The sequence below is a fragment of the Telmatherina bonti genome (assembly GCF_933228915.1).
Source record: "Telmatherina bonti genome assembly, chromosome: 22".
NCBI lineage: Eukaryota > Metazoa > Chordata > Actinopteri > Atheriniformes > Telmatherinidae > Telmatherina > Telmatherina bonti.
The window spans coordinates 25036719-25063251 of NC_136631.1; the positions used below are offsets into that span (position 1 = coordinate 25036719).

The 26533-nt window shown below is 40.8% G+C and overlaps 1 protein-coding gene across 1 annotated transcript in view; it reads left to right on the forward strand.

Moving 5' to 3' along the window:
- zbtb24 (zinc finger and BTB domain containing 24) overlaps nt 1-1592 on the forward strand; it is a gene marked incomplete at both ends in the record, with an annotated part of 4155 nt that extends 2563 nt beyond the window's left edge. The window contains 2 exon segments of the mRNA XM_079261835.1: nt 692-695; nt 699-1592. Of these exon segments, the coding sequence (XP_079117961.1) occupies nt 692-695; nt 699-1592 (898 nt within the window).
- Between the last annotated feature and the right edge of the window lie 24941 nt (nt 1593-26533).

A 26533-nucleotide genomic window follows, 5' to 3' on the forward strand; every position in this document is an offset into this window, starting at 1 on the left:
TTCATTCTGACAATCTTACTCATGTTTAAAGGTCACATATTATGCAAAACTCACTTTCTAATAGGTTTTGTAATAGTCATGTGTCCCCATAGCCTATGTATGAGACCCCAAAATGAGAAAATTCTGTCACTTCTATCTCTATTTTTACTCCACTTTTTAAAAAAATGTGTGCTTCAATGAGTGAGCCTGAGATCTTTCCCATTATGACATCATGAAGGGAAATAACTCCCCTCCAGTAGTAGATACTGCCATTGATCCTTCCCCCAGCTAGCTGAGTCTGCCCTCTATGATTACCACGCAAGCGCAAGCAAAGGCTGCATACTTTTCCTGAGAAGGGCGTGGACAGGAACCACTCATGAATATTTAAAGGTTCAGACACAGATGGAGCTCATACTGTAGAGCTCAAGAGAAAAACTTTTGGAGTGATTGAAATTAAGGACCAAGGCTGAATTTGAGGTCATATTCTTTAAAAACATATTTTTTGGAACTCAGAAAATCACACAAAATTGTGGGGGGGAAAAAAAAAAGGGACCTTTTAAGCTTTTACCAACAAATATCTGAGATGTAAGTTATTAAATTGGATCCAGTGGTTTAGGAACTGACTGTTGATTAATGAGCAGGCACTGCATCGTCGTTACTGTAAGGGTTTCTAAGCAGATGTCATATGATACATTAAAATATAAATAAATAGTAATTAAATTTCTTTTTTATTTTGCAGAGGTGAAAAGCCATATAACTGCAGCATCTGCAGTAAGTCTTTCTCAGACCCCAGTGCGAGACGACGACACATCGCCTCCCACTCAGGAAAGAAGCCCTTCACTTGCTCCTTCTGTGGCCTTTCATTCACACGTCCGGACAATCTGAAAACACACACCAAATCGCACAATAAGGAGAGACCAGCCTCATCAGATGCAGCGGCAGCCGGGCCCTCAGCAGCGCCGCAGGAGGAGGCAACTAACATCCTACATCTGCAACAGTACCAGCCCCCCCTCAGCTCTGAGCAGGAGATCCAGTTGGTGGTGACGGGTGGAAACAACATTAATTTTGTACAGAGTCAGAACCAAGACATTAACCTCGTCCCTGCAGAAGGGGAGATGGTACAGTCAGCCCACTCTAGACTCACGTTCCTCACCCAGCCACCCGCACATGTGCAGAACGTGGCCCTAGTCAGTCAGAGCGATGTGGTGGCGCAGACCCCTCAGATTCACTCTGTCAGTATGCTGGAGAGCCAGATGATGCACCAGCCTGAGCAGATGCATGTTATCACACTGAGCAAAGAAGCAATGGAGCACCTGCAGGCTCACCACGGCCCCCCACATCCACTTCAGATAGTACAGCGTCCTTTCCCACAGCTGCAGGTCATGCACCAGCCGCTACAGCAGCTGGCTGTGGCTCAGGAGAGCCCGCAGGGGCAGGTGAGCAGGGAGCAGAACAGTCAGGCCATTCACATCAGCAGCCAGAGCAGCCAGCCCATCTCCATCAGCCAGACCAGTGAGCAGATCTCCAGCCACCACATCCAGGGACAGACGTTTCAGATCCAGGCTGGAACTGTCTCCTACCTTTACACGACCGGGCTGCTGCAGGAGAGCTGAGTTTGGTGATGGACGTTCAGGACATAAATCTGAAGGTGCTGGAGCAAAATCAATGGAACTGCTGCTGTACACATCAGGTATCCATGAATAAATACATCAATGTAAAAACCTAATACAAAAAATAAGGAAATGTGTTTGGTTGATTATTTCTCCTTTTTGATAAAGCAGCTTGTTTGTGTTGTACATTGGTGGAAAGCAACACATATCACACAACACATAGTTTTTCACTGTCAGGAACCTCCGTAGTGTGTGAATGCTCCATCCACAGCTACAAGAGCTAAATCCGCTGAGATCCAAATGACATCTTTTATAACTTTATTACAAAAAAAAAAAAAATTAACTCAATATAACATAGACTAACATAATCTAAAAGCAAAGAAAATATATCACAGCAATTCACTCAGATGGTTGTCAAAAAATACGGCAAACCACCTGCCTTCTCTCTACCCCCACACACACACACACACAGGTGTCTTAAACTAAAGAACTACTGCCCATACCCGTCCCATACCCATGTGACCAACCTAAACATGTTCACCGCAATTAAAACAAAACAAAACAAAAAATTCGACATTTAATTCCATATTTTATGGCTCACACATCAGCTTTGGACCTCCTCAAGCCGGTCACCTTCCTGGTCACATTACTTCGCTAGATGGCTTCCCATTCCTCAACTGGGAGTTGTTCAAGGTCAACCAGTTTGGTTGCGTTGGTCACGTTGGTCACGTTAGCACATGCGTCACGCCCAAGTTGATCACATTAGTGTTCAACTGGGTTAAGATCCTCCATGTCAGCATGCTGCTGAGAAATGTCTGATGCAATGTGCTGGAAGAACAGGGTGACAGACTCTGAATCTCACTGGTAAAATTACACCACCAACTGCTTCCAAACAAGGTGCTTTTCACTCCATGTCTTGGTTATATACCTGCCATTAGCATTTTCATTGTATTTGGGTAACTGATACATGTTCAGTGTGGCATACAAATTGCATTTTAACATATAATAAAGAACAGATATGAAATATTTTTAAGCTCCTTCTGCCACCAACCAGGAAAAGGAGCCATCTCCATCCTCGACCACAAAAGCTTGTCTATAGTATTTTATGTTTGGATAAAGACTAAACTTCCCTTGTGTGTTCACACACACATCTGTATGTGGGTGAGTTGAGAAATACATGCATCTGCATGCATTCATAAATAATGCTTTGCTATTGTAAATCGGAGACATTTCGATATTACTGAGTATCAGGTACCAAAGTAATTTTTGTTGTTTGTCTGGTGGAGGCACTGGAACGTATCAATGTGCAGTCAGTGTTGAGCAGAATGAATGTGTTAGGTGAGTGCATTCATGCAGAACACAACACAAGCAGAAATTGCGCCTGTTCATGCTGCTGCAAAGGTCACATGATGCAGCTGGGACATGTAACTTCACATTGATTTCAATGCGAGCATCCGACAAGCTAGTCACGTTTTATTAAATGCTTGTGACAGTACATCTATGGTGGGTAGGAAAACATGGTGATCTCCTTTACTTTGCAAACTACATCTGCATTAAGAAGAATAAATACAGCAGGGCAGATCTTTATTTATTCTACTGTCATTTCACAGATGCTTTTTTTTCAAGGCGACTTGCATGTGACAAGTCATCAAATAATCTAACATGCATGTCTTGTGGGGGCGAGGAAAAATAAGTGGGGAACCCACGCATACATGCTAACTCTACATAGAAAGGCCACTGTTCATACCTCTACGCAGCTGAGGTTCAAACCAGTGACCTTGCTATGAGGCTGCAGTGCTAACCACTATGCTGCCTGCTTTACTTAAATTTAGCTAAATAACAACTGTTTGGATAAGGCACAGGTTAACTGACTGAAACGACGACTTTACCTTTCAGAGACAGTTTGTCGTCAATGTGTTCCTTCCACCATCTCTGTATCTTCTCTCTCAGACTCAGAGTTGGGTTCAAACATAAATGGCTCCATTCAGAAAGCTGCTGCTGTCAGGTTATCTTGCAGCTATTGATGTGTTTAACATCAGACCTGGGCCCTCCCCCGTTTCGACGCTAGCCTTCCAGCAATCGATTAACGCACCTCATTAACATTAAACTAACATATATGTTGATAAAAAAAATCTAGCATTAATTCTCACGAGAAAGTTGTGTTATCAGTAAAGAGTCGGAACAAGCACTTTTTAAAAAATCTTTTGATTTAAGAAGTTTTTGAACAATTATTTAAAAACACTTGGAGGAAAGTGAACACATGAAAAGACATGGTTATTTAAACAACACAACTGCCTTGTTAATAACAAACATAAGATGAAGATTGTTTACACAAAATATTAACTTTCAACTGAAGGCACAATTAGCTTATTAGAAGTTACCTTAATACTCTTCTCCCTCATCTTCATACCCCATACTATCAGTGCCAACCTCTTCATAATCTTTCTCAAAAGCCACCATGTCTTCTCGGGCCTCAAACAACTCTCCCTCCTCTATACCTTCATCTACGTACGAGTGCACAAAGGCCCACTTGGCCTATATCAGATCAAACTGGTGGTTGAGCCAAGCCCAGGCTTCTGCAATAGCTGTGGTGTCACTCAGCAAGCACACAGCCCGTCTGAACCTGAGCCAGATCCCCACCAGGTACTATAGGGGGTTTCTGGTACTTTATGACAACCTTGAAACCAATGCGACACCACTTCACAAACTGAATGGTGCGTTTGGCTTTAATAGTGGCAATGGCAGCATTTGCATTTTTTGGCAGATCACCACTGGGGCCATGCTTTCCAACTCCAGTCTGACCAAAGAAGGTGTCAAAAGAATGATTTCTTCCTCCAATGGTCTTATTAAAGGGCATCTCTCCATCCAGCGGGATCCCATGTTCCAGGCAGTAAAGCTCCCAGCAGGCATTGCTAATCTGGACAACAGCCTGGCCAACATGCACTGAGATATACTCATGCTGTAGGGAGGGGGAAAGAAAATCTGTAGATACTTTCTGGCTGGTAACTAAGTCCATTTTTCCACTACTCCACCATATTAACTACTTCCATAAGAGGAGGGAAGAGATGGGGTTGTCATGAAAATAGAGGTCTGGTTTGAGCCACTGGTCCAGACCACAACTCCATAGGTGCTCCTTGTCAAGAACCACTGCAAATTATCAAGGATCACTAAGACCACAGTATAAAGAGACCACTACAAAGACAGGAACCAAGATGTGTACAGTGGTCTGTGCCACTGGAAGGCATACATCTAAATCAGTGGTTTCTTCTGTGGTCAATGCCAAGGACCACAGAAGGAACCATTGTTAAATTAGTGGTCTGTGCCACTAGTGGGCGATTAATTCAGTCGTCCTTCTGAGAGGTCATGCCAGTGGAAAGCATGGTCCCTGACAAAAAGTGCCACAAAAAGACCAGCATGTGGTGGTCCATGTCAGAGAGCATTCATTTAGTTGACATCCACAAAACACACAATGAGTGTGTTTCATTACCCCCAAGTGGAAGAAAGAACACAATCATTTTAATTTATTTTTTTTAACCCTTGATCACTAACGTAGCTCGAGTTCGAGTGAAAATCAACGTAGCATGGGGAAAAATCACCAAACCTTATGTGAACAAACGGCTATGAGTAAACCAAAATAGCCTAAATGAAAAGCCAGCTGATTAGTTCCAGATGAAAAACATGGAACAAGTGAAGCCTAGCAGTTGTCATTGTAATGTGTACAAACCATCTAAAAAATTTTTTAAACAAGGTAATAAATGAACATGTTAAAAAAAAAAAGCATGCATGGTGATGATTGAGGCAACAGAAATATTAAACTAAATTTAAAACTACAGAGTACAAATAGACTTTCAGCTCAGTAGTGATGAGTCCAAGGGCCACAGCAGGGACAGCTGATTCAGCGTCCCCCTAGTGGCGCGGACCACTCATTACACTGTGGTCCTTGCTGTACACCCATCCCCACACAGCTGAAAGCCCATCTATAGCCTATACACTATGGTTTTAAATGCATGCAGTAAGTTGTTCCTGCATGCAGATGTTGCTACAGCCTAAAAATATTGGAGCAAAACACATAATGGAAATTGATGGAAATTATTCTTGTTTATTATTTGTCAAGAATCTGATTTATTGTTGTACACACATGAATGTGGGACAGTTATGGGCAATGCATCTCCTGCATGTGTGCAGTGAGATGGTGCATGTGTCCGGGTACGTGTGTTGCTTTTGGTTAACATGTACCAGTGGTTATGCCCATGGCCTTGCAGTCCTCTGAAAACTAAAATTAAAGTTATAAAGGCTATATGAACCGCTATACAGGGAGAATTAAGTTGCAGACAGGAAGATGTATCCTGTCTGGTTTAGTGTTCTCCAAACTTCACCATCGCTGTCTGTCCCATGAAGTACAACTTAATCCCATTTTTAATCGACATTTTTTGATCTACAGCAAGTACAGTTTCCTCATTCAAAAAACAAGCTTGATTTATGTTGCACATTTTCACAAAACATATCGGATTATAATATAATGAGTTTCCCATTTTTAAAATAGAACTTTATCATAAACCCTTTGACGTTTTTACTATAAACTGTCTCATTATAACGTGATAAGGTCCCAAGTTTTTTATTAAGTTGACAACAATAAACTTCCGCTATACAAAGACATTTTTTAAACATTTAGTTTAAATTTCTTGCTATTTGATGTACTTGGGCAAAAAAAAAACAAAAAAAAAACGTTAAAACACTTACTATCCAGCCGGAAAAATATTAGACAATATTTTTTTTTTTTTCTGATAACAAAATGTTTGTTTATAAAAAAAAATTTGGGAAAGTGTCTAAAACATTGAAAGTTAACTTATCTTATATCTGATTATTTCAACAATAAGCCCCTCCTGATTTACTTCTGAGCAGAAACTAATGATAGTTAACTGTATTTTGAGTTAAAAGAGCAGACGCAGATTGAAAGTCCCAATAATGGACTGGCAGGCCCACTAATTAGCTGTGTTTGGCAATGTTAAGGACGCGGTCTTCAGTAAAATGTCACCGTAAGAGAAACATCTAGCAGGAAGTGTTTGTGAATTAGAGTAAAAGAAGTAGCAAAAGTGGGGGAACATTAGATCTGAATAACTGAAAACAACTTAAACAGGGTATATTTTACATTTTAATAATCAACATAACGAGCCTCACCTTGCTCAACATCCACAGACTGAGAAGTGTTTAAAGTGAACATTTTTACCTGAACAAAAACCTGCAAACAGAAGATCAGAGCATCTTTTCTCTTCCAAAGAGCAGAAACCTCCAGCTGACTAAGCTGAGGTCAGTTTATTGGCTGAAATTCACTATTGGAAGTTACTCTTCTGTACACCAGGCATTCTGTATGTTTGGTTTAGCATGGGATAATTAATTATTGTTAGTTTATTTTTGTCCAAGCCTGCTGTTTGAGTAGCTGTTCAGGGCTGATTAGATCCAGAATGACAACATCAGCACAAATGACTCATTCCTTTAGACATCTTCGTTGTACTTTAATGTCTTGAAGGATATGTTGGAGCCCATTGGCTGCAGTCGTCCATTTATATTACATTTCAGTGCCGTTAAAGTGTTCTCTGTATGCATTTGGTTGTACAGATTTATTTCCAACATCTTTTGTTGACACCAAATACAAAATAATCTGGCCCCAGGTTGTTTAGGTACAAATGTATTCTGTATTCCCTACAACATGATTTTAAAAAGTCTCATTGAAAGAAAATCAGCAAAATCTTTTCAGAGGTTAGTGTCTCATATTTAGATATGAAAAATAAAAACCAGTGTCCATAGAGCCGTAAGATATTAAAAGAGAAAACAAAACATCGTAAGCTAAGAGATTAAACAGGTCTTAGCTGCTCAACAAACTGTTGTTACGTTATGAAATATTGAGAGGGGGGGTGGGGTGGGGTTTGATGGCACATATCACAGGTCTGGTAACACGTCAGCAGCCAGGACAGGCAGATGAGATGAAGTCTGAAAGAGACACAAAGTCTGAATCACATCTGTTTTTATTAATACAAAGTACTTCTAACAAACCCCCTCTCAGGTATATTTGGTGTGAGGGCTGCATAAATGCAAAATTTTTAAGATAATCCATTCTGAGTTTAGTCACCACATCTTGTTTTCTTTTGTTTAATTTTTTTTTTTTTTTTTGTGTTTTATGGACAAGGAGGAAACCGGCCGGTCTCAGGGCTCAGGTTCAGAACACACAGCACTCTCCTGATTTGGGTTAGATGGCAGCGTAAACAGTTTTTGTCCCCCTCACTTCAAATAATGACTGAAATGCTTGTTTGTTTTGTTTTCATTTCGGCTGATCAAACTTCCACTTCTGGCCTTCAGGCTTTATTTTGCCCATGTGGGGATTAATCGTGTTTTATAAATGCAACATGTTCACTGATGAGTAGTGTGTGGATTGTGTGATGAAAAGTGTAAACTTCTCCTAGAAATGTCTTTATTGTCATGAAGAGTATTCTCATGAGGAAGTTGATGTGCTGGACCTTCATACAAAGGTACGAAATAGAAGAACAGTGTTAAAAGGTATTGGCTAGAGACGAAATTGGATTTAGCTTTAAACCTTCTGTCAGTCTTATGTGTAAAAGTTAGAATGAAATTTAGCCTAATTTACTCATAAATAATTACATTTGTAAAAATTCTTTTGAGTTCATGGTTTTGCTGTGGAGTTTACGATCAAAACAGGCTGTACTGCATTGCATGAATACAAGAAATAAATTAAACTGATTTAAATGCTGAGTAAACTACTATATTTGAGCTTTTATTTATATAGCAGGACAGAAAGCCAAATTAAACCATTTTAAAATCTTTTTAGGAAGGAAACCAGCAACTAAATGGAAAATAGAAATGTCTGCCGAAAGCTGAAAAATGTAAATAATCGCTGTAACAATGTTTTGTGAGCTTCAGTCTCAAAGGTCAATGTCAGATTAACAGCTTGATCTACAGAAACAGTAGGAGAACTGGAAACTGTCACTACTCACAGCTTTTGCTTTCTCTGTTCCTGCGTTTGGAGGACTCCTGGCTGCTTCTGCTCGCTGGTGTCTTGGCTTTGCAACAAAGTCCTGAAGAGTTGTGTAGTTTGTGAGGCTGCCAAGCTGCGGGGCCGACTGCTGGTGCTGCCTATGGGTCCTGTCCTGTCCTGAGACAGAAATAGAACAAAACCGAGCTTTACTGCAGGGCAAGAAAAGAAAAAAAAACTGATAATGGCATTTTAAAATGCCATCACAAAAAGATATGAGGGTTTTGATAACATGGTGACTTTAAATTCACTCAGATTTCTTTTTTATTCTTTGAAAGATGAAGGTAAGATTGGAGTGTGTGTGAAGACCTCCTGAGAGACTTCTTGTACTCAATCTGCTGGCTGATGCCGTGCAATAAGTCCTGCTTACACCTGTGGTACAAAAATACAAAGAGAACCAGTCATGAAATATCAAGAAGGTTAGAAACAAATGGGAAAGAAATGGTCAGGCTTGATCGGCTGGCCTGAAACACTGTACAGGATCCAGAGATGCTCGGTCATGGCTTTCACCTGTTGTGGGGGGGGGGCTCCAAACAAAGCTGCTTGAATGTCATTCATCTGGTTCTGCAGTTTATCCACTTGCTGAAAAGCTTCTTGTTTGAGGCTGCGCTGCTGTTGCAGCTGACCTCTTAACTGAGGACACAAACATCAACATGTACTGTCAGTGCTGGTTGGCTAATCCGCCATCTGAATTATCTGAACAATTTTTTAAAGGCATTTAAATCCCCAGGGTCGAACTCTTACTGCTCCTTTGCTGCCACCGTGAGGCTGACTGCTGCACACATCCACAACGCCAGTCTGCTGGCCTGACCAATGCCAGGTCCAATGATTGAATTCTACTATATCTATGTTGAATTTTTAACGTCAGGAATACGTTAAAGTCCTTTCAAAGTACCACAGTCTCATAAAAAATGGTCATAGAGTATCTGTCAGTATTTAATGTCAATTCTAAATTGCACCCTTCTTTATTGCCTGCTTTAATCTATATAAGACCATCATTTATAAAATGCACCGTACTGCAGTGACAAATGCTGAAGCCTAATGACTGAAGCTATTAATAGAATTTCTAAGGTAATGAATTTAATTATTAATGGATTTTTTTATTGGCTTTACAACCAGTATAGGTGACCATTAGATTTAATACAGTTTTAAGTCTCCTCCCTTGGCGTCACCCTCAGATATATCCTCTATAAACTAATAAGAAGTGCATTTCCAGCAGTGCTAAAGAGAGAAAATTATACAACTCAAGCATCAGTTATGTGTTGATGAATATAATATGTCTTGTATGGTTTATATGTAAAGTGATTTAATGTTGTGATTTACTGAAATGTCTAAAGTTCTTGCTGCGCTGACATTACACCGTGGATGTAGGATGCAGTGTTAGTTCCTCCATCTCAAACAATTTAGTGAAACTAAAGCTAACAACAGTGGTGGGTATACCACTATGCAACAAAAAATGTCAATAACTTGTCATGTGTGCGGTATAATCTCTGATGATGTCATAACATGAACATTTAGAAAAAGAGGTTTGTTTAGATACCAGCGGTCATTGGTCCATTTGTAGCTCTGACACTTCTTTTTGCAGGTAATCCAAAAGGAAAAATTTGATTGATTTAAAATTTCTATCCTTGTCAGTTCATAAAATATTAAATTCCGAGATTTAGAGTTTACAGTTTGAATAAATTCATTTGGTTTCTGTCACCACAGATGAGTCCCATATGCCCTCCCACAGCATAATGGGGTTAACATGCAGATCCAGACCTTTAGCGCTACGTTGCCTCTGTAGCCAGTTCATCCTGCTGCCGCTGTCCAACTATTTGCTGAGCTCTGTGAGTGGTCTGTCCCTGTCCTCCAAGTCAACTTTCATCTGTTCAAGGCTTTGCAATCGATGCATTTCCAGTTCCTTTCTGCTGCGGGCCTCCTGTGCAGACTGCTGCCTGGCCTCGTGGAGCTCTGATGTCTGTGAGCAGATATGAAGTGAAAACATCCAGGTTGTGTTTGCCACAGTCACACTTTCTTTGCCCTTCATCTTTCAGCCTGATGAATATTTAAAACATCATTGCTCAGGTCACTGCAGCGCTTTACATAAATCATTATGCCTTGGGAGCCAAACGTGGTCGACTGGATGTTTTCTTGCTCACTGCTTGGAGTTGGCAAACATGTGGAAAGAAAGCTGTAAAAAGCCACTGAAAATAATAAGCAGAATTTGACAGCTCCATAGAAGATCACATGCATTTAGTCAGAATCAAAATGACTTCTCCTCTATATATATATATATATATATATATATATATATATATATATATATATATATATATATATATATATATATATATATATGTATATATATATATATATATATATATATATATATATATATATATATATATATATATATATATATATATATATATATGTTTATATATTGAAGGGGCTAAGCCAATGCTTTAAGCCACTGGAATGTTAGGATCGGAAAGTTTTGCTGACTCTTTTTACCTGATGTGGATGATGTTGATGAATTGTCCAGACGCTGCAGTTGCAGTTTAAAAGCAGATTTATTTCCCATTTCGAACTCAAATATTTCCATAATCAATAAACCAGCGTGTTCCCGGCAAAGTGGTCAAAACTGAATTACTTTTCCGGCCTAACACACACCTTACACACACAATTTCCTGTCTTATATAGTCTTTCATTAATTGGCCCCTACATACCGGCCCCTAATTGTTAGCAGTAACAATTCATAACATCAAAAGGTCATTTACGTAAATCAAAATACCTTTCAAAAACTCTTAACCTTAAATACAAATAAACCAATACCATTATTCATTCAGAGTTCACACTTCTTGGATGAGACATAATTTGGTAATTGGACGCTCAAAAATACCATTTTTGTTTGTAGCTTCACTGAGCGGACAAAACCCTTCATATCAGGGATCACTTCCAAAACCCTCCCTAGACACCAAGAGCCTCGAGGGGCTAAAGAGTCCATGATCACAACAATGTCCCCAATGATCAGATTTCTTTTGACTTGGTTCCACTTTTGTTTCTCCTGAAGTAATGGTAGGTATTCTCGAACCCATCGCCTCCAAAACAAATCAGAGATATACTGAACTTGTCTCCACCGTCGTTTTGTATACATGTCTGATGCATCAAAAAGTCCAGGTGGCAATGCTGGTTTTCCTTTCAATAGCAGCAAATGATTAGGTGTAAGAGGTTCCAAATCATTTGGATCATCTGATAGCTTTGTGATTGGACGGTCATTTAGAATGGCTTCAATTTCACATATGACAGTGTTAAGTCCATCCATATCCAATGTTTTTTGTGGTAGAACGGAGTTTAGAATGCGTTTTATCATGCAAATAATACGCTCCCAGATGCCACCATGATGAGGTCCTGAAGGTGGGTTAAAACTCCATTCTACTCCCAATGGAACAAGAGCCTTTTGAATCCTTTCATGATTTATTGCTGCAAGGGCCTCTTTTAGTTCTCTTGCTGCTCCAACAAAGTTCGTTCCATTGTCTGACCTGATGTGAACAACTTGACCTCTTCTACTGATGAAGCAACGCAGAGCATTTATGCAGTCATTGGTGTCCAGAGAGTTTGCAACTTTTAAATGCACAGCTCTGCTTGCCAGACAGGTAAAGATGACACCATAGCATTTGCAAGTTGCTCTTCCTCTTTTTATTTCAATGGGCCCAAAATAATCTACTCCAACATTGGTGAATGGAGGCACATCAGGAGTAATTCTCTGTCGTGGAAGATCTGCCATCTTCTGATCTAGTGATCTTGCATTATGCCATCTGCAAAACTTGCACTCAAAGATGGTTTTCCGCACAGCAGAGTTTCCATGAAGAATCCAATACTTCCTTCTTGCAACAGCTAAAGTGTGATTACGTCCACTATGACCCAACATTTCATGAGTGTGCCTAAGAATGAGCTTAGCAATATGTTGATTTTTGCCAAGTATTATTGGATGTTTTTCTTCCAATGGCATTGCTCCTTTATTTAATCTTCCACCCACTCTGAGAAGATTGCCCTCCCAAGTTGGATCTAACTTGTAAATGGAACTTTGTTTGTTCACTGCTCCCTTTTTTTGCCAATGTGGTTATTTCTTCTTCAAATTGTTGATGCTGGCAGTAGCGTACAATAGCAGACTCAGCTTGTGAAAGGTCGTCAAGGGTCAAGGTGGATTTCTTTGATGTTCTGGCTTCATTTGAGGATTTGTTTTGAGCAGGATCTGGATCAATGCCCACTTTTCCTTCTTTTCTTTGTTGACTGAGCTTGAGCAAGAGGGACTTGAACTTGAGAATCCAAGCAACGGATATCTTGAGTATATATATATTCATATTCCCTGCGATGGACTGGCGAGCTGTCCAGGGTGTACCCTGCCTGTCGCTCAAAGCCAGGCTCCAGCTTCCCCACGACCCTGAATTGGATTAAGCGGTTTAGAAAATGGATGAATGAATGAATATATATATATATATATATATATATATATATATATATATATACTGATAGAAGCTTTGAAGAAAATGTAATTTTATAAAGATTTTTTCATGATGAAAGTCTTGTATGTTCCCTGAAATGATTATCTGATAGAAATATAAATGATCTTTCACTCTTTTTTGCGTCTCAAGTGATTCTGCAGAACTCAGCTCGGCTGTAACAGGTTAAGGTGCATCACATAATCCATCTTTCAAAATGACTAAATAGAAAGTTTTGGAACATTTCTGTCTCCTTTTATTTTATATTTTAATTCTAATCAGCAGTAGAATAAATAAAAAACTAAAAATGAAAAATAAAGAATTTAATGACAGCAGACATTTGGTTTTAGTATCATTTCAAAACTTAAAAACACTTTTATCCATGTATAATAAGCATCAAGCATAATATTTTTTCAGAAGATGTATTTTTACTGACCTAAACTAACACATGTAGTCTTTAAAAGACTACGCGTGTTTGGTTTGTTTAAGGTCAGTGTAGGAGCCATATTATAAGTCATGAATGTCTGCGAATATGCTGATGTGTGCAGGCTTGATTGGCACTTGGGTGGAGGGTGTGTCACTTTGGGTGTGAACGCATACATTACAAATACTTGCACTCACCTGAGCGCATCGAGAAGAAGAAGAGATCAGAATTTTGATGGTGTTCCTTTACAATACCAAACCTTTATGAGAGCATCTGAACATAGCATTGAGGAAAGAACATCAAATGCTAAAGATAGCTTGTATTTTCTTGAGCAGTACACTCGAGGTCAGCCAAGAGAGCTTGTTAGAAGCTGTCACCATATGTCACATGATGATGGATATGCCAAAGCCAAGTCATTGCTGCAAGAGCATTTTGGGAATTCTTTGAAGGTCGCATCTGCCTACATGGAAAAGGATTTGACATGGCCAATGATAAAATCAGAAAATGTAAAAACTTTGCAGGCATATCATTTTCTCTTGAGAAGCTGCTGTAATGTAATGGGTGAAGAAGGGTCAATGCACGAGTTGGACGTACCATCTAACATGCAAATGATTATAAAAAAAATTTCCTTATAAACTCAGAGATAAGTGGAGAAATGTTGTCTGTGATTTAAAGGAAAGGTTTCAAAGACAAGCTACATTTAAAGATATTGTAGAGTTTATTGAAAGGCAAGTCAAAATTGCAAGTGACCCTCTTTTTGGGGACATACAAGATCCTACAGTAGCTCTAAGAAAGGAAACAAAGAGCTCAAAGAGTAGATCTGATTTTAAGACAAAAGGGAGTAGCTTTGCCACAACTGTTCATTCAGTAGAAAGAAAAGTTGAACCTGGGGTAAAAGAGAAGAAGGATGCATCACTCAAGAAGGCATGTCTGCTTTGTGGAGCTGGACATACATTAGATGTGTGCTCTTTATTGGGAAAGAAAACAGTGCAAAAATTTCCTTTTTGAAAGACAATGGGGTGTGTTTTGGTTGTTTGTGCATTGGGCACAGGAGTAAAGATTGTCAGAAGCGCCTTTCTTGTAATGTATGCAATTTAAAGCATCCTACTATATTGCATATCTACCCAGTGAAAAGGGATTTTGGTGCAGTGCAAGTTAAAAGAGAAATTGACATGGCGAAGGATCATGATGTACTGTCTGTACAATCTAGTGGTCTTACTGGGGCCGGTGAGAATGGCTGTATACTTTCTATATTACCAGTGAGAGTAAAGTAAAAAAAGGGAGATGAGTCAATGGTGACTTATGCCTTTTTAGATCCTGGAAGTTCGGCATCTTTCTGTACCGAAGGTCTTATGAATAGATTAAAACTTACAGGGAGGAAAACCGACATTCTATTAAGGACAATGGGACAAGAAAGGGTGGTCGGTAGTCACATTGTCTCTGACTTGGAAATAGATGGGTTGGATGATGATGAATTTTGTGACCTACCTGATATGTTCACACAAAAGATCATGCCTGTCCATCATAGCAATATTCAACAGTAGAAAGACCTGCAAAGATGGCCACACTTAAAGAACATCAATATAAAGGAGATTGACTCAGGAGTGGACTTATTGATAGGAACCAATGTTCCCAAGGCCTTGGAGCCATGGGAAGTTGTTAGAAGTGTTAATGGAGGTCCTTATGCGGTCAAAACCATGCTAGGTTGGACTGTAAATGGTCCACTGAGAGGAGACATCTTTAAATGACCAACTTCTACAGGGCCCAGAGCTTACCAGCACATTGATTGGAGTGATATCTCATTTCCGAAAGGAACCAGTGATTCTCATGGCAGACATTGAGGCTATGTTTCATCAGGTTAAGGTAGCCAGATCTGACTGTGACCATTAAGGTTTTTGTGGTGGCCAGATGGAGATCTTAAGCAGGACCTGGTGGAATACAGAATGATGTCACATCTGTTTGGAGCTACATCTTCTCCAAGCTGCGCATGTTTTGCCTTAAGAAAATGTGCTGAAGACAACCAATGGCATTTCAGTCAGAAGGCAGTCGATACTGTTTTGCATGGTTTCTATGTTGATGATTTAAAGATGTACCTTGGAATGTAGCTCCACAGTCAAAAACAACCCTAAGATTTTTTTTACGTGGGTGGTACACCCCATGATGTGGTAAGTACCAAACTCTACCATCACAGCGATACAGATCTTCAGCTGGAACCATTTCAGCATAACCCTTTGAGATGACATCATGCATGCAACTGCTGTACTCAGCATGGAACAAACTGTCTTTACTAAGTCTTCTTTTAAGATTTAGAGCACGCTGTTCCACCACCTTTTTATTATTTGGCATTTTCACACCACCTCTTCTGAAAGGTAACCCAACACTGTAATGACCATCAATCAGCTTTACTGATTCAGAGACAGATTTCATAAAGAGATGATCCTCCCTTGACATTCCAAGCTGTTCTTCCTGAATACATTCAGGAAAGTCAACCTTGATCTGTTTCTGCCACAACTCATCAAGCCTTGCAACAGAAATCCTATTGATGCTAACATCAGGTTGTACACAAGTATTACAGTCATTGTCTCCTCTCAGTGGACCATTTACAGTCCAACCTAGCATGGTTTTGACCGCATAAGGACCTCCATTAACACTTCTAACAACTTCCCATGGCTCCAAGGCCTTGGGAACATTGGTTCCTATCAATAAGTCCACTCCTGAGTCAATCTCCTTTATACTGATGTTCTTTAAGTGTGGCCATCTTTGCAGGTCTTTCTACTGTTGAATATTGCTATGATGGACAGGCATGATCTTTTGTGTGAACATATCAGGTAGGTCACAAAATTCATCATCATCCAACCCATCTATTTCCAAGTCCGAGACAATGTGACTACCGACCACCCTTTCTTGTCCCATTGTCCTTAACAGAATGTCGGTTTTCCTCCCTGTAAGTTTTAATCTATTCATAAGACCTTCGGTACAGAAAGATGCCGAACTTCCAGGATCTAAAAAGGCATAAGTCACCACTGACTCATCTCCCTTTTTTGACTTTACTCTCACTGGTAATATAGAAAGTATACAGCCATTCTCACCGGCCCCAGTAAGACCACTAGATTGTACAGATCATGATCCTTCGCCATGTCAATTTCTCTTTTAACTTGCACTGCACCAAAATCCCTTTTCACTGGGTAGATATGCAATATAGTAGGATGCTTTAAATTGCATACATTACAAGAAAGGCGCTTCTGACAATCTTTACTCCTGTGCCCAATGCACAAACAACCAAAACACACCCCATTGTCTTTCAAAAAGGAAATTTTTGCACTGTGTGTTTTCTTTCCCAATAAAGAGCACACATCTAATGTATGTCCAGCTCCACAAAGCAGACATGCCTTCTTGAGTGATGCATCCTTCTTCTCTTTTACCCCAGGTTCAACTTGTCAGTGTCAGTAGGTTCTGAAGAAGTAGCATTACAGCTTTATCGGGAACTCCGGGCTTCATGTGCTAAAGGAGGCTTTCAGTTGGTTAAATGGGTCAGCAATAGTCGCAAGGTGCTTGCCAGCATACCTCAGGAAGAAAGATCAAAGGAGGTAAAGGATCTGGATTTGGATAGTGATTCATTGCCTCTAGAGTGAGTCCTTGGTGTGCAGTGGTGTGCCCAGACAGACTTCTTCAGGTTTAAAATCAACCTGAAAGACAGACCTGTTACACGGAGAGGTATATTATCCATTATAAGTTCTATCTATGATCCTTTAGGATTTTTGGCACCAGTTGTCCTCTCAGCCAAGGGAATTCTTCAGGACTTGTGTAGGAGACAACTGGGTTGGGATGCAAAGGTGGATGAAATGGCTAGAGGAGCTCCATCATTTAGAGGGTTTTGAGGCTGACAGGTGCTTAAAACCCCCCAACTTCGGAGAAGTGGTTTCTGCACAGTTGCATCACTTTGCTGATGCAAGGTGAGTTTGGATATGGAACAGTATCTCATCTGTTACAGCATAATACCCTTGGAGAGGTGCATGGTTCATTTTTAATGGGAAAGGCACGTGTTGCTCCATTGAAACCGGTTACCATTCCTCGTATGGAATTAACAGCTGCTGTGCTTGCAAGCAGAATGGATAAGATGCTGAGAAGGGAGCTGCAGATGAAGCTGCAGGAATCTGTTTTCTGGACAGATAGCACATCTGTGCTGAAGTACATCAGGAATGAGACCTCAAGGTTCAAAACATTTGTAGCTAATCGGGTGTCTGAGATACTGATACTTTCCAATGTGTCTCAGTGGAGGTATGTGAATACATCAACTAACCCTGCAGACATGGCCTCTAGGGGAGCTAAAGTGGAAGTTCTCTTAAAAACTGACACTTGGTTGTTGGGTCCCAAGTTTCTTAAGCAGCCTGAAAGAGAATGGCCAGTAAATCTTGATGCATCTGCGCTGGTTTCACCACAAGATCCTGAGATTAGAACAAGTGTGTTTGTGAATGTAGTCCAAGCAGATGCGCAGATGGATTCAGTTATGCGTTTTATCAATCACTTTTCTTCATGGGTTCGTCTGAAAAGAATGGTGGGATGGCTTCTTAGGTTCAGGAGCTTGCTTTTGGATCTTGCAAAAAGAAGAAAGCAGCTGAAGATTACCCTCTCTCTGTCTGACCTGGATGAAAGGCAGCAAGAAACTGAACTACAAGAAGAGATGAAAACTGTCAAGGGTCAGATTGCAATATGACAGTTTTCTTTTTTGTGGGGACTTGAACATTCATGTCTGTTGCCCATCCAGTAATTTGTCAACTGACTTTCAAAACCTGTTAGCCTCATTTGATTTAACTCAGTCAGTAAAATCACCCACACATAGACTCGGTCACATATTGGACCTCATAATGTCACATGGTCTCCCAGTAAATATTTCAGAGATATTGGACACGTGCATCTCAGACCACCTCCCCATTCTTTTTGACTTCACAGCTCCTTCAGCTCAAGCTAAATCTTCTGCCCCAGCTTGTAGCCGTCGTACTTTTACTTCCGCTACAGCAGGTGAATTTGCTGCTGCCTTTATGGGTACTGGTTTTTATGCTCTGGGTGAACTGGAACATCTGTGCCCAGAGGAATTTATTTCCTCTTTTAATTCTACCTGCTCAGAAATTCTGGACTGTGTTGCACCCTTTAAGCTGAGGTCCATCAAACCTAAACCAGATCCCTGGCTGAATAACACCACACGTGCCCTGAGAAGGCGCTGCAGGCAGGCTGAACGGAGATGGAAGAAAGACAAGTTGCATGTGTCTCTGGGCATACTGAGAGACTGTCTTTCTGACTATCAAAATGCTGTTAAAGAAGCCAAATGTAAATATCTTTCAACTGTTATTTCCACTAGCAGCAATCGCCCTCAAGTTTTGTTCAATACAATCCAGTCTGTGACTAATCCTTCGGACAATGTGTTGATAAATGTGTCTAAATCCACCTGTGACGCATTTCTCCATCATTTCACAGACAAGGTGGCCTCTGTTAGACAGAGCATTTGCAACAATAGTGCTGCAGCTACTGCTCCACCTTGTGCCCCGCCTCTTTCCCCTGCTGCTGTGTTGACTGTGTTTGAGCCAGTATCACTCTCTCAGCTCTGTGAAGTGGTTCAGAAGCTGAGACCAACAAGCTGTCCCTTGGACATTGTCCCATCTAGAGTTTTAAAACAGGTTTTTGACACAGTGGGGCCATGTCTACTTCCTTTTTTCAATTCCTGCCTGCTGTTAGGGTCTGTTCCGGCTGTTTTTAAGCAGGCTGTGGTCAGGCCACTTATCAAGAAACCTAACCTAGACCCAGCAGTTCTCTCAAATTTCAGACCCGTGTCCCATCTGCCATTTCTCTCTAAAGTATTGGAAAAGCTGGATTTTTCACAATTACAATCATTTTTGGATCAGAATCACATTTTTGAGAGGTTTCAGTCTGGTTTCAGAATGCGCCACAGCACAGAGTCAGCACTCCTTAAGGTGCAAAATGACGTCTTGCTCTCCCTGGATTTAAAGCAACCTGTGCTGTTGGTAATGCTTGATCTTACCGCAGCATTTGACACAGTGGACCACTGTCCTTCTCACTCGCTTAGCCCAGCAAGTGGGTCTTCAGGGACCTGTGCTCCAATGGTTCAAGTCATACCTGACCGATAGATCTTTCTCAGTAATGATTAATGACCTCTCTTCATCTTCAGCTCCTCTGTCTTCCGGTGTGCCACAGGGTTCCATTCTTGGCCCTGTTCTGTTCTCTTTGTATATGTTGCCCCTCGGCTCTGTGATATCCCGCCATAATGTCTCATTCCACTTGTATGCAGACGATCTCCAAATCTATCTGCCAGTTTCCCAGAACTCCTCAGACACACAGTCCATCTACAGGTGTCTGGATGACATTAAGCAGTGGCTATCACAAAACTTCCTCTGTCTGAATGAGTCAAAATCTGAATTTATCCTCTTTGGTGCCCCCAGCCCGGCAAATGCAGCTCCATTGTTCACACCTCTCACCAACCATCTCAGTCAGACAGTTAGGAACCTTGGAGTGACGTTGGACAATAATCTCAGACTCAATAAACAAATAGACTCTGTGGTCAGGGCAAGCTTTTTTCAGCTTCGCCAGTTGGCCAAAATCAAATCTTTTCTCACTCGTCAAGACCTTGAAACAGCCATCCACGCCTTCATCAGTTCACGTTTGAACTATTGCAACGCCCTCTACATTGGACTCAGCCAGGCTTCTCTGCACCGTCTACAGCTTGTGCAGAATGCAGCTGCCTGCCTTCTCACCAACACACGCAAACATGACCATATCTCCCCTGTACTGTTCTCTTTACACTGGCTCCCGGTTCAGTTCAGAATTCAATTCAAAATATCTCTGTTTGTTTTCTGCTCCATCCATGGCCTTGCACCTCCGTACCTTTGTGACCTCCTGACTCCTCACCAGCCCAGCAGAGCCCTGCTCTCCTCTGATCAGCACCTCCTGGTGGTCCCTCGGTCTAGGTGTAAACAGTGGGGCGATCGGGCCTTCGCAGTGGCAGGGCCCAAACTCTGGAACTCTCTGCCTCTGGAGTTACGCTCCATCATGGACCTGCCTCTGTTTAAGGCCAGGCTAAAGACTCATCTGTTTAGATCAGCCTTTGGCTGTTGAGTTTTTTACATGTGAATGAACTGCTATTTTAAATTTTTACTTGTTTTTATCTTTGTTCAGCACTTTGGTCAACTAAGGTTGTTGTAAAGCGCTTTATAAATAAAATTTGATTTGATTGATTGATTTTGCAAGAGGTCCCCTTATGCTTGAGGAGTTTGATGCAGCTGAGGCAGCAATTATCACTTATTGTCAGAGAAAGAGGTATCCTGATGAAGTGAAAGGCTTGCAGAAAGGGGAAGGTGTGAAAAGAAGCAGTCATCTTTTCAAGCTAGATCCTGTATTGGAGGATGGTATTCTGAGAGTAGGAGGAAGACTGGAAAGAGCATCTATGCCAGATGAGGCTAGACATCCTGCTATATTGGCTAAAGATCTCCATGTTTCTGATCTTATTTTGTATTATATACACCAGATAACAGGACATGGAGGACGTAATCATATGCTCTCCATGTTGTGGCAAAGATTTTGGATTCCAGGTGCTAGTGTTGCCATAAGAAGAATACTGTCGAAATGTATTGTTTGTCGCAGATTACATGCTGCTCCAGGACAGCAACAAATGACAGACCTTCCTGAGGACAGAGTTTTTCCTGATGAACCTCCGTTTTCTCGAGTGGGAGTGGTTTGCTTTGGGCCTTTTGAGGTTAAAAGAGGAAGGATTACAGTGAAGAAATATGGAGTGATATTTACATGTTTGGCTATAAGAGCTGTACATCTTGAAGTGCTGTCTTCTTTAGACACAGATTCTTTTGTTAATGCTTTGAGACGTTTCATTGCAAGGCGTGGACAAGGGATTGAGATGAGCTCAGACAATGGTATAAACTTTGTTGGAGCTGAGCGTGAGCTGAAAGAAGCGATAATAAAAAGGAATCATGCTCAGATTAACGATGTTCTTCTTCAAAAGGGAATCAGGTGGATTTTCAATCCCCCCACAGGGTCCCACCATGGTGGAGTGTGGGAGAGATTGATAAGATCTGTGCGTAAGGTGCTAAATTCCATACTGAAGGTTCAGATTCTTGACGAGGAAGGTCTCCATACTGTTTTATGTGAGGCAGAGGCTATTATCAATAGTCGCCCCATAACAAAGGCATCTACAGATCCTCACGACTTGGAAGCACTAACTCCAAACCATCTGCTGCTACTCAAGTCCAAACCACTGTTACCACCAGGAGTGTTTGAGAAGGATGATTTATATGCCCGACGACGATGGAAGCAAGCACAGTATATGTCGAATCTGTTCTGGAAGCGCTGGGTAAAGGAGTACTTGCCTCAACTGCAGGAGCGTCAGAAATGGCAGACCACCAGACGTAATTTCATTCGAGGGGACATTGTTGCTATTGTGGATGACTCTGCTCCTCGAAACTCATGGGTGATTGGAAAGGTGATTCAGGTGGTTCATGATAAAAAGGGACTTGTGCGACAAGTTCGCATTAAGACCAAAACAAACTACCTGGAGAGATCTATCACGAAGGTCTGTCTTCTTCAAGAAGCAGAGGACTCATAAGAGTATGTACTCAAGCAAATGTTGAGATATTGTGTTAATGTGGACATTTGCTTACATGGAAGGACTTGGATGTAAACTTTCACAGATTTGATTAATGAGTCTGTATCATATATTTATGTATATAGTTATTTGATCATGAAATGTTACTTTGTTAATGAGTTTGTCTCCTACATGTTATAGTGATGTAATTAATCTGTAGACTAATTAGGGGCCGGAATGTAGGAGCCATATTATAAGTCATGAATGTCTGCAAATATGCTGATGTGTGCAGGCTTGATTGGCACTTGGGTGGAGGGTGTGTCACTTTGGGTGTGAACGCACACATTACAAATAGTTGCACTCACCTGAGCGCATCGTTTTGGCTGTAAGGATGCAGAAGTGGGGTGAGCTCGGGAGTAAACTTTTTGTTGACCACAATTAGATGTTTTTGCTCTGCGTATTGTTTGTTCATTGTAATTTATTTAAAGTAACTATAAAAATAAACAAATGCAATAAGGAGAACATACATCTTAGTGCGCGTCATCAATATCTCCCGTGTTTAGCCTGCAGCGGCTAAGTAGATAATGGCGTTGGACAGTTAGCCGCAACAGTCAGTAAAAAAACCCAAAAAAAACAATGTTACTCCTTAATTTTATATCTTTTACACTGTTTAAAAATATTGCTTTTTTATATTAATAAAAAAATGCTTAAAACATGACTTGTTTTAGTATTTTGAACATGGATGTAAGTGCGCACGTCAGCCTCTTGTGGCAAAAATGAGAATTACAAAAACAAACATTCAATTACCAGATGAGACCTCTGTGGTTGAAGTTAACAGAAAATAAAAATGATGACTGTTAATTGTTTTTTTAATATTTCAACAGTTTATATCAGAATTAGAAAATGTTCAGCTACACTTTTAAGCTGTCTTTAATCCGGAAAAGAGACCGACAGATAAACACCATCAAATGCTTCACCTTGAGTTGGATGCATGTAGACAAAGGGTGTCGGACCAGAGGGTCGTAGCTTTCTTTGAACTTTATACTGAGCTGCTCCTCTAACGTCCTCTTCTCTTCTTGCAGCTGCATGACTCGGGCCCTCATGTCTGAGACGTCCAGCATCACCTCACGGCAGATTTCTGCCGCCTGTTGAATTACAAAGCAGCATCAAAATCTTTTTGCTAATGGCCTTTTTTTTTCTCTTTGTTTTGTCGTTGCTTTGTTCTTAACAGTACCACCGATACAGACAGGAATTTGGTTAACAGTCACATTTTTAAGAATCTTGACATGAGAACCAAAGCCACAGACTTTAGCTGTTGTTGTTGCCAGATTTATTTCTGACTGAACAATCTGAAACTGTTACTTTCAGTCTCAGCCACACGTGCACAAAGCTATTCATGGTGTTAGTCTCCGAAAACGTGGCAGTTAAATAATGAACGACTGCACCTACCTCTTTATGAGGAACCTTTCTCTGAGTTTCTTTAAGACTCTTCAAATCCTGCAGTACAAAAATCACAGCATTAGTGATGAAAGACTGGAGTTATTAAATATTCAGCTGTTGATTTAAGTATTATTTAGCCATAAACAACTTTTTGTCTTATGAAGCATGTCATTTTAGTTGAGAAGGAGAGTTTTATTTGTTTTTTTAATCATCTGATGGAATATTTTTTGTGATTCCTGTGTGTATCTGCTCTGTCTGGTACAGAAGTTGAGTCTCCTGCTGCAGGATTTGCTCATAAAACTGAGAGTAAAGTTGAAAAGTGCAGCGCTCTCGCTCCATCACAGAGGAGGCCAGCTGAGTGAGACAGAGCTGTAAGTGGTCCTCAGACACTTTCAGCTGAAACACAAAACACTCTCATTACTCACACAAAAAATCCCTTCTATCAGCTCATCTGTACATCATCCACACTTGTCAGAAATCACAGTTTTCCTTGATTTTCTTGAAATAATTCACTCAGCTGTGATCTTCCCATCTGGTTTGTCGACAAGCGTTTCCAAGTCTTACAAAAAATGACCCTTTCCTTTGTTATGAACGGAAGTTTGCTGTATAGAACAAAATGATTAGTGTGTATCAGCCTGCAAACGTCTTTATTTCTGTTGAATAGTGGAGCATTTTACCACAAGGCTCAATGATGACAATACTACCTTGATTCCTGCCTCCAATCACCATTCACTGAGCTTTTTGTATTTCTGCTGTGTTCTAAAACTCTAAGCACACTTCTGATTGGTCGTTCTTTGTGTTTGGAAATAGTTACAGTAATAAACTGTTTATGAATCAATCCATCAATTTGTGTCTAATTAAAGCAGCTGTACACACAGCGTTGTTTAACTTTGTCAGTGAGCACATTTGCTACAGCGTTTGATGAGCAAAATAAAGACAAACATGTTGTCATTACGGAAACAGAGATCGGCTGTGCTCCACTATTTTTCTTTTTTAATACTTTTATTGAGATAATTTTCTTGTTATATTAAGATTATGAGTACTGTTCTCTTGCAAAAACAGGACAATTTATCTCGTTCTGTTGGGAAAACTTCTTCTTTTTGGGAAGAAAATTTAAACAATTAAGGTGGACTCAAAAGTAAATGTGTTAACACAGATTTATATGATCAAAATAGACTCCCTGACAGCTGGGAGAAACTTAATACTGAGACACGTCGTAATTTCAGCCAATCTCAGAACTGATAAAAATTCAAATTGAATGTATTGATTAGTGATGTATGTTCCTTGATCTTACATCAGCTTGTGTTTGCTGCTTGCTTGACTCTATTAAGGCAGCCCAGTACGGAGCTGGTCTGTACTGGGATGCCTCTTAAACCTGCAAGTGGAGGTGTTTGGACAGACGGAGATCATGGATAAGCTCTAACCCACGATGAAGGACAATCTTCATCATGGACTCTGGATTGGACATCACTGAGTCTCTGAATTATCACTAGGAATGAGTATGAGTCTGTTAGGATGTTTGTCTGTCTGTGTTGGTTCTGTGATGGACTAGAAACAACTCCAACCCCCCAGTGACCTTGCATTTAAATAAAATAAATAAATAATTCCACACCCATTCCACTTGGGAATGGGTGGGGTAGGAATAGGGTCCATGGCGGAGGGGATCCTGCCTCTGGCTCTGTCTCATCCCGTCGGCGGCAGTCTTGGCGTTGCTGGTGGCTCCGGGCCCCAGACCTGGATGGATGTCTGGGTGGGAACCGGGGACTCTCCGGCCCCTGGAGTGCTGGCGCTGGGCCGCCGGGGATGGGGGGGACAACTGGGGTGCTGCCTCCTGTAGCACCTGGTGGGGGGGAGGAAGGGGGGGGGGGGGGGGGGAGTGTTGGGGACAGTAGGGCTTGGGAGGGAGAGGGATGGGGAGGGTGCTCGTGAGGGGGGATAGGCTTCCACTGCTCTGGGCTCGGGGGACGGAGGCTCTCTCTGCTTTGCCTGCCCGGACTCTGTGCGCGGTGGGCTTGCCGGGCCCTGGTGGCCTTGGGTTCCTCCCCTACGCCTCAGGTCGTGGTCATGCTCCCCTACAAGCACTCAGCTGATCTTTGATTGCATGATCACAGGTTGAACACTCACAAGTGCACGCCCACAAAGCGCTCTTCTTCCCATCTGCTTCCTACTAAATGTTGCTGATGACCCTCTGTAGGTATGTTTAATAACGGTTGGTATTGTAATTGTTATTTTATTAATTCATTTACTTTTTTTACTTTATTTTTAATTTTTTTGTCTGTTTTTGAATATTGTCACTATCCTACTTTTTTCTTGTAGTATTTTTTCAGTACTTTATATTGTTTTGCAAATACTGTAACTTTAGCAGCTTAGACACGCCTTTCTTTTCTCTCTCTCTTTTTCCTCCTTTCATTTACTCTTTTTTTTCCCCTTTCCCTGCCAGGTCCAGCTCGGCCATATCAAGACTGACGATGATAAAAGGAAAAAAATAAATAAATAAATAAAATAAAATAATTATCATAATAATAAAAATATTCAGATTATCAAGGGCAGCTATATACATGAGATGTCTCCCTTGACAGAGCAAATCTGTCTGGCAAAAATATGGCACACAGATTGCTGTTCTGTATGCTGAGATGCTGGACAGGACCGGTTAAAAAAAACAAACAAAAAAAAAAAAAAAAGCTCTGATCACACATAAAATATTTCATTTTAACATTTATTCTGCAGGTTTTAGTATTCGTGGTGACACTTTAGGATAAATCTTGTGTTTTCATTGGTACCAGTGGGAAGGTGGGCATCTCTGCATGTTTGCTCTGAAACCACCAGTTTCATCTCTCTGCGGATCTTCCTCTGCACGGCTCTGATCGCATCACACTCTGCGATCTCCATCAGCAGGTGGAGCTGAAACAGATTTTTAACAATGTGAAGTCTTGCTTTTACACACGAGGA